Consider the following 14826-nt stretch of genomic DNA (forward strand, 5'->3'; position numbering starts at 1 on the left):
CTGCGTCTGTGCGGTAAACTAGACGACTCCTTCAGTGATTCCTGGAAACATCATTTCAAACAGATATTAAATGTGCTGCTGCAAACCTGACAGCTCTGACTGTCAAACAAGTTTCACAATGTACCTGTGCTGCTCTGTGAATGGTCAGAGGGGAGAGTGACATCACGCAGGGGGTGGAGCCAGTGATGTTGGACCAATCGGAGAGCGGCTTCTTCTCTTTCAAAATCTACAAAGGCAAAAGTCCTTGATGTTTAGTGTGTGAATGACAGACGTATGCTGAGCAGTGCTGCATGTCATTTTAGGTCAATAAACAGGTAATAAACTACACATTGTTACGTGTTACATGTTTCAATAGAACAGTAGCAACTGCAACAGTTCTGATCAGAAATATCCCCAAAAAAAACTTTCAAACTAGAATTGTACATGTTCTGAAGAGAGCTTCTCTGTTTCAAAACCTAGTGAGCTGTTGTGCTGTCTACTGCATGCATATTAGGAGGTCGACCGATAGTGGATATATATATATATATATATATATATACACATTTATATCCTTGTGTGACCCAGCGTCCTTCTGCACGAACAATGTATTTTTGTCTTTGCACACACACACACTCACACACACACACACACACACACACACACTCACACACACACACTCACACACACTCACACACACTCACACACACACACTCACACACACACACACACACACACAAACACAGACACACACACACACAAAACACACACACACTCACACACACACACACACACACACACATATACACACACACACACACACACACTCACACACACTCATGTTGGTGCAGCTATCATTATGAGGACTCTCCATAGACATAATGATTTTTATACTGTACAAACTATAGATTCTATCCCCTATCCCTAACCCTACCCCTAAACCTAACCCTCACACACACACACACACACACACACACACACACACACACAAACACACAAACACACACACACTCTCTCACACACACATACACATATATTGGTGCAGCTATCATTATGAGGATTCTCCATAGACATAATGATTTTTATACTGTACAAACTATAGATTCTATCCCCTAACCCTAACCCTACCCCTAAACCTAACCCTCACACACACATATACACACATATACACACAACACACCCTAACCCTACCCCTAAACCTAACCATCACAAAAAACTTTCTGCATTTTTACATTTTCAATAAAACATCGTTTAATATGTTATTTCCCTTGTGAGGGAACGAACACAGACACAAACACACACACACACAAACACACACACAAACACACACACAAACACACACACACTCAGTTCAGAAGTTTCTGTGCTGTCATTAAAGGGTTAAAATTTGATGTACGGAGTCATGTGATCAAATAACATGGCGCCAATCACAGAGGAGTTTGTCTTTGGGTGAAACACCAACAAAACTACATCTGGTAAAAAACCTCATTAAGTTTTTACATTGAAACCTGTTTGAGTCACAAGATTGAAGTCTCTAGTTTCATCCGATATGCCATTTTGAAAGATTTGACAGATTTAGTGCAAAACGGCACACTGTTAAACACAATGACCACTACAGTGAACAGTAGGGCCAGTGTTTTATTAGAAATCCTGTATTCACAGTGCATCACCATTGAGAAATTTTTCAGAGACTTTACATGGAGTTAGGATGAAAATAAGGTGCATTTCAAACTGTTCTGAGACCAGTGCAGACAGACAGCACACTGGAGGTTAAGTCATTCACTAAATAGGGAGCAAGGGAGCATCCTATAGCTCTCTATGTAGTTAAGTGCATTCACTCCTAAAATCTGATCAAAAGTTCAGTTTCAGGCTGCAGATGATGTTTGGATCACTCAACATGTTTGACAGACATGTGACAATGATAATCAGTACATAGATTCAGAATTTATAATGTATCATTTTATTTTAATATAGTTGGCAGTGACTGGGTGATGCTGGACATTACTTTGAATCAGAATTAATTATTCAGCTTTATAGAAAAATCAGCTGTAATGTCTCAAAAACATGAATAATCAACACTTCTGGACACATAATAAATCACTTCAATTTAGAACATTTAGAAAATGTGCATTGAAGTGAGGAGAAAAATGTGGATGAATATTGTCGGTGATGACAGATTAAGATCCCATGAGGTGTCAGTGATTTTTTTAATTTCAGCTTTAGAGGCCGCTGATATACTGTCGAATCGAGCCGTTCTAACTGTAGTATCCTCCACAGAGGAACACAGGAAAAAAAACTATCGGCATAGACTTTTGTCGATAACGATAATTCCAAAAAGCAACTATCGGTACCGATTAATCATTAAAACTGCTATATTGGTCTTTCTCTAGTACATAGGCAGCGGCTGTTCACACAGGACACGAGGGTCCAAAATGAAGAGGGGCTCTGGGCAAAAATGCCAACAGAGGTGACAGAAAACGGCCCAAAAATTCACAGTATGAGGATAAAAATTTGGGCCATTTTGAAGTTTCGTATTTTTAATCTGATATAGTTCTTAATATTCTATTCTGGGCCTATTTATGCATTTGAACACATAAGATATGACTTAGGGGGCTTTCACACTGGCAGTTTAATCCAAAACAGAGCAAAGTACGCATAAAAAGTTGGTAACGTGAAGCTGTTTTGCGGACCGGGGAGTGGACCGTGGTTCCGAACCCGAGACTACCTGTTTAAAGTGGTCTGAGTTCGATTGCTATGGAACTGTGGTTGAAAGCAACCTGTCCTCGGGTCAGTACTTGTTCAGGAAGTAAAATAACTTGCACATGCGTTTTTGCTGATTTAAGCATGATGACATCATCAGTAGCACAAAAACAAACACGCATGTAACATGAGTGGCAATGTGGTGGGATATAAAAGAGGTGAGGTGCCTTTTATAAACAAGCGTGAGTGAGCATGCAACCAGCTGTGCCCTCAAAAAAGATCGTTTGTGAGCATCAGATATAGTCGCCTTCTCCTGGACACGTACAACTGCTGAATTACGGCATGCGACGCACAGAGGTGCAACTCTGATGTGCATCATGACACCAAATGAATAAAAATACACAAACATAGCGACCTGCGTTGTGTTCTCCATAATGTGCATGTTTGCGATGACGGAAGTTGATGACGGAAAAGCACCAGGGTTCGACAGAATCACACGCAAGTCTGAAACCAGACCAACTCCTACCCCTAACCTAACCCAAACCCAAACCTAACCCTAAACTGCACTCATCAAGACTCACTGGGTTAGTTCAAAATCAAATCAGTATGAATAGTAATTGTGATGCTTGATTTAACAAACACCACTAATACACAAGATTATAAAGAGTGTAAAAGCATTTTAGACAGAGAAAAATCTCTCACTCTCTGACTCACAAACACATGACTAATTCCACATACACATCCCTGCTTCTGCTGAAAGCACAGTCTGTACGGACACACATTCCCATGACGCATCAGTCAGAATTCAGTTAGACACGCCGTCATATTACAAGACAACAGCTGATCTCACTGCAGCGGCGCTTCACTCTTAATGCGGTTTACACACAAACTTTATCTCTTGTGAAAAGAGCCGACTTACATCTGAGGTACAAACACACACACTGACTGGACAATCTGACACAACGAAACAGAAACTTACCAGCCGTGTGTCAGATGAGTTTTGCTGGGTGAAGTCCTCTAGTTGTTCTCTGGTCCTGCCCTGTTCTGCCTACTCTCTCTCTCTCTCTCTCTCTCTCTCTCTCTCTCAATCTGTCTCACTCTTCCTCTTTCTCTCTCTATCTGCCTTTTTTCCTCCACCCACTTTTTCTCCATTTAATGCATCGATACTCTCTTTAATGTACTATAGGGCTTTATTTTCGTGAGTGTACAAAGTGCAAGTGGCAGTGGGTGGGAGTGTTTGCGCTATCTGTGGGTGTATGTGGGCAAACTGTGTGTGTATAGTATGTTAATGAATTGCCGCAAAACGCAGTTTGCTCTTTTCCTGAGTAATAGGTCATTGCGCTAAGAGGAGAGGAGTGCATGTTGTTGCAGCTTTCAGGGCAAAGTCTAAATTCAGTTCCTGTATTTGCAGTTTGGAGATTCCACCAGCAGGTTTTATTCAAATTCATGTCCAAACTATAAATATAGTGGAACATCAAATTATTTTCCTGACAATCACTGTTGTAATCAATTTATGAAACAAAAAAGGATGAGATTTGTGTTAAACTATCTATAGATAAAGGTGATGCTTTATTTTCAATTATTATTATATTTATATTTACAATTGTATTTATTATCTAATTTGTATTGGTATTTTTCCACCTGTTGTCATAGAGAGATTATTAAGTCACTGCAAAAGGGCCAGTGGAAGAAGTTGTGCTCATATTATGGCATAAGACATTTTTCAAACTTGCTGTCTTTGTTTTGTCACTGAATTACTCGATATCTTGTAGACATAAATGGCTAGAAGACAGCGTCAATATGGCTATCAAAGAAAGAGCACAGACATGTCTAGCCGCGAGGATTCGAAGTCAAGGAAACAGGCAAATATGGGTGGACGAACAGGCTGAAGAACTGTTTCACTCTTGCGGTCAGAGATTAAAGACTGTACTTGCTGGGGGCCTGGGTAGCTCAGCGAGTATTGACGCTGACTATCACCCCTGGAGTCACGAGTTCGAGTGACTCCAGACAGGTCTTCTAAGCAACCAAATTGGCCCGGTTGCTAGGGAGGGTAGAGTCACATGGGGTAACCTCCTCTTGGTCACGATTAGTGGTTCTCGCTCTCAATGGGGCGTGTGGTAAGTTATGTGTGGATCGTGGAGAGTAGCATGAGGCTCCACATGCTGCGAGTCTCCGCGGTGTCATGCACAACGAGTCACGTGATAAGATGCACGGATTGACGGTTTCAGAAGCGGAGGCAACTGAGACTTGTCCTCCGCCACCCGGATTGAGGTGAGTAACCGTGCCACCATGAGGACCTGCTAAGTAGTGGGAATTGGGCATTCCAAATTAGGGAGTATAGGGGATAAAAAAATAAAAAAAGACTACACTTGCTGGAGAATTCGAAGATATAAAGTCCGAATTGCTAACTGTCAAAACTGAGGTGGTTGGCGGTATTGAATTGCTTCGATCAGAGTTGGAATCTACAATAAAGACGGTGAGAGAAGTGGAGCAGGGCCTCTCGGCTTTTTCGGATGAATTGACGGGCCTGCAAAAGATGGAAATCAGAGATTGCCAGCATACAGGAAAAGTGCATGGATATGGAGGGGCGAATGAGGTGATCTAACATTCATATTTTGAATGTTTCGGAAGGACCGGGCACGAGTTCTCCAGCGTTTGTTTCAAAATTGCTGAAGGAGGTTCTAAACATGGATAGAGAAGTGCTGATTGACAGGTCGCATCGCGGTTTTCAGCCAAGACAATTTGGTGGCAAACCTCGAGTAACTGTGGCTAAAGTGCACTATTATCAAGACAGCGTGCAGTTACTTCGCCGGGCCAGGGAGATCAGATCTCTACAGAACAAAGGAACAAGGATATTCATATTTCCAGATTACACTGCCAGTGTGATACGCACAAGGTCTGCTTTCAATGAGGTCAAGAAACTTCTTCGAGAACGACAGGGCATCCGTTACGGCATTTTCCATCCAGCCAGACTCCGTATCACACATGACGGGATCGGAAAATAGTTCACGGATTCAACGGAGGCGATGGCCTCATATTTGCAAGAGTGCCTCTTTAATTTGGTTATGTTTTCAGCGGAGTAACCTGTAATACTAGGGTTCCCCTTTAAAAAGCATTTTGATGTGTGGATTTGTCCACGAGGGGGTTGTTGATCACCATAGTTCAACAGGTGATGAGGGTAGGGAATTTAGTGCATCAGGAGTTTGCTGTATTCTTTTTGACTGTTTTTGCTGGATCTGTGAGTTTTTGGAGGGTTTTTTATTATTTCTATTATTTTGGAGGTTCTTTGCATTGTCAGCGTTAGACGCAAATTCTGCAGGTCGATATGTCATAGCAGTGGGTAGATTGTATAATACACCTGTCATCCTAGCCAATGTGTATGCGCCAAATTGGGACGACAACACTTTTTTTTACCATTTTTTTCGCTCATCTCCCAGATATGATATACACATCATCTAATTCTGGGCGGAGACATGAACTGTGTTTTATCTCCTCTCTTAGATTGCAGCTCGCCCACTACTGTGATCCAAACTAAATCAGCTAACTCAATTAAACTTTTCTTAAATACATATGGGGTATCGAACGCCTGGCGATTTCACAATCCTACCTCTAGGAGTTCACAAAACGTATTTGCGGATAGATTATTTATTTATTTATTGATAAACATTTCCTCTTATTGATTAATGATTGTTTCTATCATGCGATAGGTATGTCTGATCATGCCCCTTTATTAATGACACTACATCTCCCGAATTCATGTACTGAGCACCGTCCATGGCGTTAGAATACTCTTTTGCTTTCTTTTTTTTTTTGTTGGGGATTTTCTCCCTTTTTCTCCCCAATTTGGAATGCCCAATTCCCAATGCGCTCTAAGCCCTCGTGGTGGTGTAGTGACTCGCCTCAATCCGGGTGGTGGAGGACAAATCTCAGTTCCGTCAATCCGCGCATTTTATCACGTGGCTTGTTTAGACCTAGCACACGTGGAGGCTTCACGCAATTCCCCGCGGCATCCACGCACAACTCACCACACGCCCCACCGAGAGCGAGAACCACTTTATAGCGACCACGAGGAGGTTACCCCAAAGTGACTCTACCCTCCCTAGCAACCGGGCCAATTTGGTTGCTTAGGAGACCTTGCTGGAGTCACTCAGCACGGCCTGGATTCGAACTTGCGACTCCAGGTGTGATAGTCCGCGTCAATGCTTGCTAAGCTACCCAGGCCCCATTCTTTTTCTTTCTGATGAAAACTTTGTTAATTTTATATCAAAAGAAATATCTGTCTTTCTAGAACATAATCAGATCCCAGGAACACCTTCTTCTGTTGTATGGGAGTCAATGAAACCCTATTTAAGAGGGCAGATTATATCACATACAATGCTTACTTGAAGAGAACTCAAACAGCCCGTCTAGAGAAACTTTCTAGTGATATTCTACACTTGGACACAACACTGGCCCGGTCTCCGATGCCGGAGCTTTTTAGGAAAAGACTCATCCTTCAAACAGAATTCAATCTTCTATCCACTAAGTGAATTGAAAAACGTATTAATAAAACAAAGCACAAATCATATGAGTATGGCGAAAAAACTGGGAAAATTCTTGCATATCAGTTTCGACAGAAAACTACGTGTCAGTCCATTCACGAAATAAATGATAGCTCGGGTGTCAAACAGGTGAGCCACTCTCGGATTAATAAATGCTTTCGTAATTTTTACTCTGATTTATATACCTCAGAATCACTTAGGATCGAGTCTCTGTTTGAATCTTTTTTTAGTAATATAAATACACCCAAAGTTGAAGAGGGAATGGCAAACATTTTAGGGGAACCTTTCTCTATTGAAGAGTTTAATGCTATAGTGAAATCTATGCAAAATTGTAAAGCCCCTGGTCCTGACAGCTTTCCAGGTGAATTTAAGAAGTTTACAGGAAACATAGCTCCAACTTTATTATCAGTATTTGAAGAATCATTTTCCTCTGGGTCACTCCCCCCAACAATGTGGCAGGCAGTCATATCACTAATTTAAAAAAAGGATAAAAATACCCTTGAATGTGGCTCATACCGGCCCTTCTCACTCCTAAATGTAGACAGCAAATTACTAGCTAAAATGTTGGCTCATAGATATGAATCCATTTTACCAGGGGGCCTGGGTAGCTCAGTGGTAAAAGACGCTGGCTACCACCCCTGGAGTTCACTAGCTCTCTAGTTCGAATCCCAGGGCGTGCTGAGTGACTCCAGCTGGGTCACCTAAGCAACCAAATTGGCCCGGTTGCTAGGGAGGGTAGAGTCACATGGGGTAACCTCCTTGTGGTCACTATGATGTGGTTCATTCTCGGTGGGGCAAGTGGTGAATTGAGCGTGGATGCCGCGGTGGATGGTGTGAAGTCTCCACACACGCTATGTCTCCGTGGCAATGTGCTCAACAAGACATGTGATAAGATGTGCGGGTTGACTGGGATTCATCCTCTGCCACCCGGATTGAGGCAAATCACTACATGACCACGAGGACTTAAAAGCACACTGGGAATTCCAAATTGGGAGAAACTACTACTAGCCTCCCAAAATGACAGACTATTAGATGTGTTTGGCCAAATTCCTGGATTTAAAATAAATTTACAAAAGTAAAGTGAGATCATGCCTGTAAATTTTATGTCTCACACAAGTTTGTTTGCATCGTTCCCCTTTAAAGTAAACACTAAAAAATTTAGGTATCTAGGTATATGGGTTACGCACAAGTTCAAAGATCTTAGTTCAAAGTTCAAAGCCAATATTTCCCCATTTCTTACAGATTTGAAGAAAGATTTCGAATGCTGGAACTTGCTAATAACTTGAGTTATTAAAAATTTAATAAATGTTTTTAAAATGAATGTTTTGCCCAAGTTTATTTACTTGTTTCAGTGTCTCCCAATCTTTTTAACCAAAACATTTTTCCTAAATCTTGACAAACTGACATCTAGCTTTATCTGGAATAATAAACCCTCACGAATGCAGAAAAGCATCTTACAGCGACATCGATCTCATGGTGGTCTGTCCCTCCCCAACTTTCAGTATTATTATTGGGCTTCTAATATAAGAGCCATGCTTTATTGGATGGTCTCTCCAAGGGAACAGTTTAGTCCTAAATGGCTGTTGACAGAGGATGCATCCTGTAACACTGATTCAATAAAATCAATTCTCTGCTCTAAAATACACTTTTCACAACCAGTGTCCAAATACTCTGCTAATCCAATAGTAATTCAGTCTCTTAAAATTTGGGCGCAATTCAGACGAGCATTTTCATTAATAGATTGATACATTTTTGTGCATTTGGAATGCACAATTCCCAATGTGCTTTTTAAGTCCTCGTGGTCACGTAGTGATGCGCCTCAGTCCGGGTGGCGGAGGACGAATCTCAGTTGCCTCTTGATCCGTGCATCTTATCACGTGGCTTGTTGAGCACGTTGCCACGGAGACATAGTGTGTGTGGAGGCTTCACGCCATCAACCGCGGCAACCACACTCAACTCACCACGCGCCCCACCGAGAATGAACCACATTATAGCGACCACGAGGAGGTTACCCCCATATGTGACTCTACCCTCCCTAGCAACCGGGCCAATTTGGTTGCTTAGGAGACCTGGCTGGAGTCACTCAGTACGCCCTGGGATTCGAACTAGCGAGCTAGTGAACTCCAGGGGTGGTAGCCAGCATCTCCACATAATTTTTGAAAAAAAAAAATTATGTGTTCAATAAATTAATTTAATTGTTCAAAATCGACCAGTAGAAGTGAAGTGCATGCCGATACAATCACTGTTAATACTAACCATGATTTGTGCATCATTAGATGAAAATTATGAATAATACTTACATTCACTATAATTTAAGGGAGCATATACAGGTGCATCTCAATAAATTAGAATGTCGTGGAAAAGTTCATTTATTTCAGTAATTCAACTCAAATTGTGAAACTCGTGTATTAAATAAATTCAGTGCACACAGACTGAAGTAGTTTAAGTCTTTGGTTCTTTTAATTGTGATGATTTTGGCTCACATTTAACAAAAACCCACCAATTCACTATCTCAAAAAATTAGAATACATCATAAGACCAAAAAAAAAAAAAATTTTTTTAGTGAATTGTTGGCCTTCTGGAAAGTATGTTCATTTACTGTATATGTACTCAATACTTGGTAGGGGCTCCTTTTGCTTTAATTACTGCCTCAATTCGGCGTGGCATGGAGGTGATCAGTTTGTGGCACTGCTGAGGTGGTATGGAAGCCCAGGTTTCTTTGACAGTGGCCTTCAGCTCATCTGCATGTTTTGGTCTCTTGTTTCTCATTTTCCTCTTGACAATACCCCATAGATTCTCTATGGGGTTCAGGTCTGGTGAGTTTGCTGGCCAGTCAAGCACACCAACACCATGGTCATTTAACCAACTTTTGGTGCTTTTGGCAGTGTGGGCAGGTGCCAAATCCTGCTGGAAAATGAAATCAGCATCTTTAAAAAGCTGGTCAACAGAAGGAAGCATGAAGTGCTCCAAAATGTCTTGGTAAACGGGTGCAGTGACTTTGGTTTTCAAAGAACACAATGGACCAACACCAGCAGATGACATTGCACTCCAAATCATCACAGACTGTGGAAACTTAACACTGGACTTCAAGCAACTTGGGCTATGAGCTTCTCCACCCTTCCTCCAGACTCTAGGACCTTGATTTCCAAATGAAATACAAAACTTGCTCTCATCTGAAAAGAGGACTTTGGACCACTGGGCAACAGTCCAGTTCTTCTTCTCCTTAGCCCAGGTAAGACACCTCTGACGTTGTCTGTGGTTCAGGAGTGGCTTAACAAGAGGAATACGACAACTGTAGCCAAATTCCTTGACATGTCTGTTTGTGGTGGCTCTTGATGCCTTGACCTCAGCCTCAGTCCATTCCTTGTGAAGTTCACCCAAATTCTTGAATCGATTTTGCTTGACAATCCTCATAAGGCTGCGGTTCTCTTGGTTGGTTGTGCATCTTTTTCTTCCACACTTTTTCCTTCCACTCAACTTTCTGTTAACATGCTTGGATACAGCACTCTGTGAACAGCCAGCTTCTTTGGCAATGAATGTTTGTGGCTTACCCTCCTTGTGAAGGGTGTCAGTGATTGTCTTCTGGACAACTGTCAGATCAGCAGTCTTCCCCATGATTGTGTAGCCTAGTGAACCAAACTGAGAGACCATTTTGAAGGCTCAGGAAACCTTTGCATGTGTTTTGAGTTGATTAGCTGATTGGCATGTCACCATATTCTAATTTTTTGAGATAGTGAATTGGTGGGTTTTTGTTAAATGTGAGCCAAAATCATCACAATTAAAAGAACCAAAGACTTAAACTACTTCAGTCTGTGTGCATTGAATTTATTTAATACACGAGTTTCACAATTTGAGTTGAATTACTGAAATAAATGAACTTTTCCACGACATTCTAATTTATTGAGATGCACCTGTATATAAATCCTGACGAGAATAAAACATTTTAAGCATATAAAAGAAGCGTGTCCATATTTCTATTCTTCTAATTCATTGCATACAGTCCATTTACACTACCAACTTCTTATGAATGTGCTGTTTATATCGCTGGTGCTTGAGGGAATGGACTATTTAAGTAGATGCAGATGGTGGAATAACTGGATTTTATTTGCACTTGATCCAGCCCATTAGCGCTTTGCACATGTAATTTCGCCAAACCTACTTGCATCTAGACTTAGCACATGCTTGCACGAAAATACCTTATGACTTATGGCATAGCGTTGGGCTTAGTGCTTGCGCACTTAAAATAAGGCTTATAGTGTTTTTTTGTCACTCATCACAGTTACTATTGCTCACAGTGATTTGATCAAACCTCTAACAGTACGTTTTAAATGTTCAGTGTGTAAGTCATCCTGTTACAGACATGAAGGATCCCTCAAATCATGTTTGCTGTAGAGGAGATGTGTGCCATTACTTTACTAAGAGATCACACTTACCATTTTCACATTCTCAAAACAGCTGAAAAAAGTCCATAGACCAAAACCATATCAGGCAAAAACATGATTTTTTTCAGCTTTATGCACGGTGTGAACAATACCAGAGACCCCGTTTACACCTGGTATTAAGATGTGTTTCGGGTGATCCGATAATGTGTTCAGATAAGACTGATATAACTGTTTGCTTATATGCGTCTCCTGTGACCACTTGTATTCAGATTTCGAGGGGAGGGTCTCTGATTTAATGATGACATACATCAATCACTATGCCATTTTGTTACTGCATAAAAGACAAAGAAAGCGCAAATAAAACCGTCACGCTGTTTCTCCCAGATGCAGCTGAAATTCAATCCAAAAACAAATGCATTTCATGCAGAATTCATTCATTCTGAAACCAAGGGATTAATCCCTATTATTTAATTTAATTACTGACTATTGTTTTAAACCATTAGAAATAAAAATAAATCTGCATATAATTTCATATATTATTAAAAAAAAAAACACGTGTGGCGGGGTGAGCAAGAGACAGACACAGTGAGTGTGGCATTTATGGAAATAATAATATAAATAAAGTGTCCAGGGGAGGAATAGTGTTCATAATAAAGGGGGAATCTGGCATCCTCGTGGTGAGCTGGGGCTCCGTGAAGGGCAGTGTAGTGTCTTTGGAATGGTCCAGGCATGAGCTAGGTCCATCGGCCGCACACGCTCCCCTCCAGGGTCCACGGCGCGAGGGGCGGCGGCATCCTTGGCGGCCTGTCTTCCCAGGCCCGCGGCGGGTGAGAGGGGAAGGCGGCCCAGCCTCTAGCCCGTCGGCCGTGACGTGTGCAGTTCTCCCCTGGCGACTCATCCGGGTCCGAGGAGCGGGTCCGGAGGCGCACCTACTCGTCCTAATCCTCCCAGCTCTGGTCCTGGGCGTGCGAGGATGCCAGTGTGTGCATACATGGAGATTTGAAGCCGGCTCCCCAAGAAGAGGTGCAGTCTGAGTTTTAAAGACAGCAGTGATGAAGCATTATTCACATCAGAAGTGCTTCATTCACCACTGTCAGAACGAGGCTTATTAATTATGCACCTCTTCTCACTCTCCTGCCCAACTCCTGTCATGAGCCTGGCTGAGGGGCGGCCCTAAGAGGTGGGGCGACGATGATGAGCTGGAGGGGCGGATCATTCCGCCACACATTTCTTCTTTGTATGAAATAAGGGTTGTACTTGACTATTCTCTTAAAATGCTAAAATGCGTAAAGTGCTATACAAATAAATTTGAACTGAACAATATCTGTTTATAACAAGTTTTTGTGCTCGTGTTTGTATTCCATTTTTCAAAATTTCCGATCAGACGGTTATTTATTTTTAAAGCCACGAATAACCGGCAAAGTTTAAACTCTTGTTTTAGCGCAGCATTTGATTGACAGGTGAGGGGTGGTGCTTCACTGCTGTCCGGTACGCATACAGGACGGATAAGCGCTTACACCTCAAATGCGATGTGGTCACATGCGTTTTTGACTAACTCCATTTGTGGTTTTTGTGATCCAATCATAAAACATTTTGCACCCCGTTTACACCTGTATTTAGGGCTGACGACATGTGATCAAATCGCCTGAAACGCATCTTAATACCAGGTGTAAATGGGGTCATAGTCTCTTCAGGAAGAATTTTGACATGGACCAGAAAAAAGATCACGTAGCAACAACCCAGAACACCCTAGCAACTGCATAGCAACACCCTAGCATCTTGGCGGCGAGTTTTGCGCAGTAAAACACTGCACACTTGCTACTGAATGTTTCCCATGGAGTGTGTTGAAGTGAAGTGTTGAAGTGTGTTGAAGTCGTCTTACCCTCTGTGATTTGTGTAGCAGCTCTTTCCTCTCCTGTCTGAGGGAATTCAGCTCTTTATCTCTCTCTTTCTCCATTTCCTTCAGCTGCTTCTCCAGTTGTTGAACACGTTCCTGCAACACAGTGACATTGTGATTAAAATATAATCTTCCTGATGAAAACATTACAGCACAAAAACTCATATAAAATCCATACATTTAACAGTACGGTTCCGTCTGGTGCGTTTAAGGGTCATGAAACAATTAAGCATGTGTTTAGAGATGTCTGGTTTGTTTGTCACTCTCAGAGAGAGAGAGAGAGAGAGAGATGGTGCCGCCTATCACAAACCGCTCCAGAGCACAGGTGACACATCAAGTTGACAGGTGAAGGTCAGATCTGTGGAGAAGAGCTTTCAAAAAACAGCTGAGTCAATGAAAACACCTCTCTCAAATCCTGTCTGGAAGCCCAGCTTCTCCATATTATGATTGCAACAAACAATTAAAATTGCCGATAAATTAAAGGGATAAGTCAGCCAGTCAGTTATGGCAAAATAAACCCTGAAAGGGAGCGTAGGACTCATTAGTTGTTGTCTTAACTTTATAAGCATATAATTCTGGTTCTGTTCGCTCTGTCTGCAAAAAAATCCTATTTCATTCCACTAGATGGCAGCAAATACAGCAAAAATAATTTTCCTTCTATCACCTTCCATCACAATATACAGATCTCAAATGTAGGTGGCGCTCTAACACAGCTGAACACTTGCATTTGTGCTCGACCATAGGCATCAAGTGTATATTTAGAGCATATAGACCTTCCTCTCTGTTTCGTCAAATATCTCGGCTTCTGAGTTGTTTAGAAGCTCAATCTTGGTGTCGTTGGAAAGCTAAGATCCTCATCAACATTTCATCATAAATAATTGGAAACATATTTTGCAGATGATTTGTTTGGCATGCTTTTTCTACTGGACTGCATGTTTTGTTCTGAATTTTTGAGACATAACTTTGTATTATTTACCTAAACAAGCTCACAGACAAGTAAACAATGGCTCACTTGAAAGAAAACAGCCTAAGGTAAGAGTTGAGATAGACCATATCCACACTAATATGTTTTCATTTGAAAACGCATCTTTTTCCCTATGTTTTGGCCTTCCGACATTTTTGTCAGCTCTCCCAAGTGGATAAATTTGAAAACGCCATCTTCACGTTGTAGCGATGACGTATTTGTTGTCATGTTTATCATTGTTAAAGATAAATATTACTTTGTACAACATTCCCATTGCATTCCTTCAAATGCGAAGTTTACTAGGAATTGGTGTCCGGCGACGGAACACCAGAACAATTGCGTTTCAGACCGTACATGCAACGGCAA

General features: G+C 41.6%; 1 protein-coding gene across 5 annotated transcripts in view; it reads right to left on the bottom strand.

The window, feature by feature from the left end:
* Positions 1 to 14826, bottom strand: part of phldb3 (pleckstrin homology-like domain, family B, member 3) — a 41531-nt gene that overhangs the window by 8942 nt on the left and 17763 nt on the right. For all 5 annotated transcript variants that reach the window (XR_007899365.1, XM_051719243.1, XM_051719244.1 and 2 more), the window contains 3 exons: positions 13482 to 13592; positions 125 to 226; positions 1 to 41 (listed from right to left, as the gene is read on the bottom strand). The exon at positions 1 to 41 is cut by the window's left edge and continues 41 nt beyond it. Coding sequence is in view for 4 of the 5 variants with exons in the window: in XM_051719243.1 (XP_051575203.1) it covers positions 1 to 41; positions 125 to 226; positions 13482 to 13592 (254 nt within the window). In the remaining variant the exon portion in view is untranslated. The remainder of the gene's footprint in view (positions 42 to 124; positions 227 to 13481; positions 13593 to 14826) is intronic.

Source organism: Myxocyprinus asiaticus, chromosome 15 (assembly GCF_019703515.2).
Source record: "Myxocyprinus asiaticus isolate MX2 ecotype Aquarium Trade chromosome 15, UBuf_Myxa_2, whole genome shotgun sequence".
NCBI lineage: Eukaryota > Metazoa > Chordata > Actinopteri > Cypriniformes > Catostomidae > Myxocyprinus > Myxocyprinus asiaticus.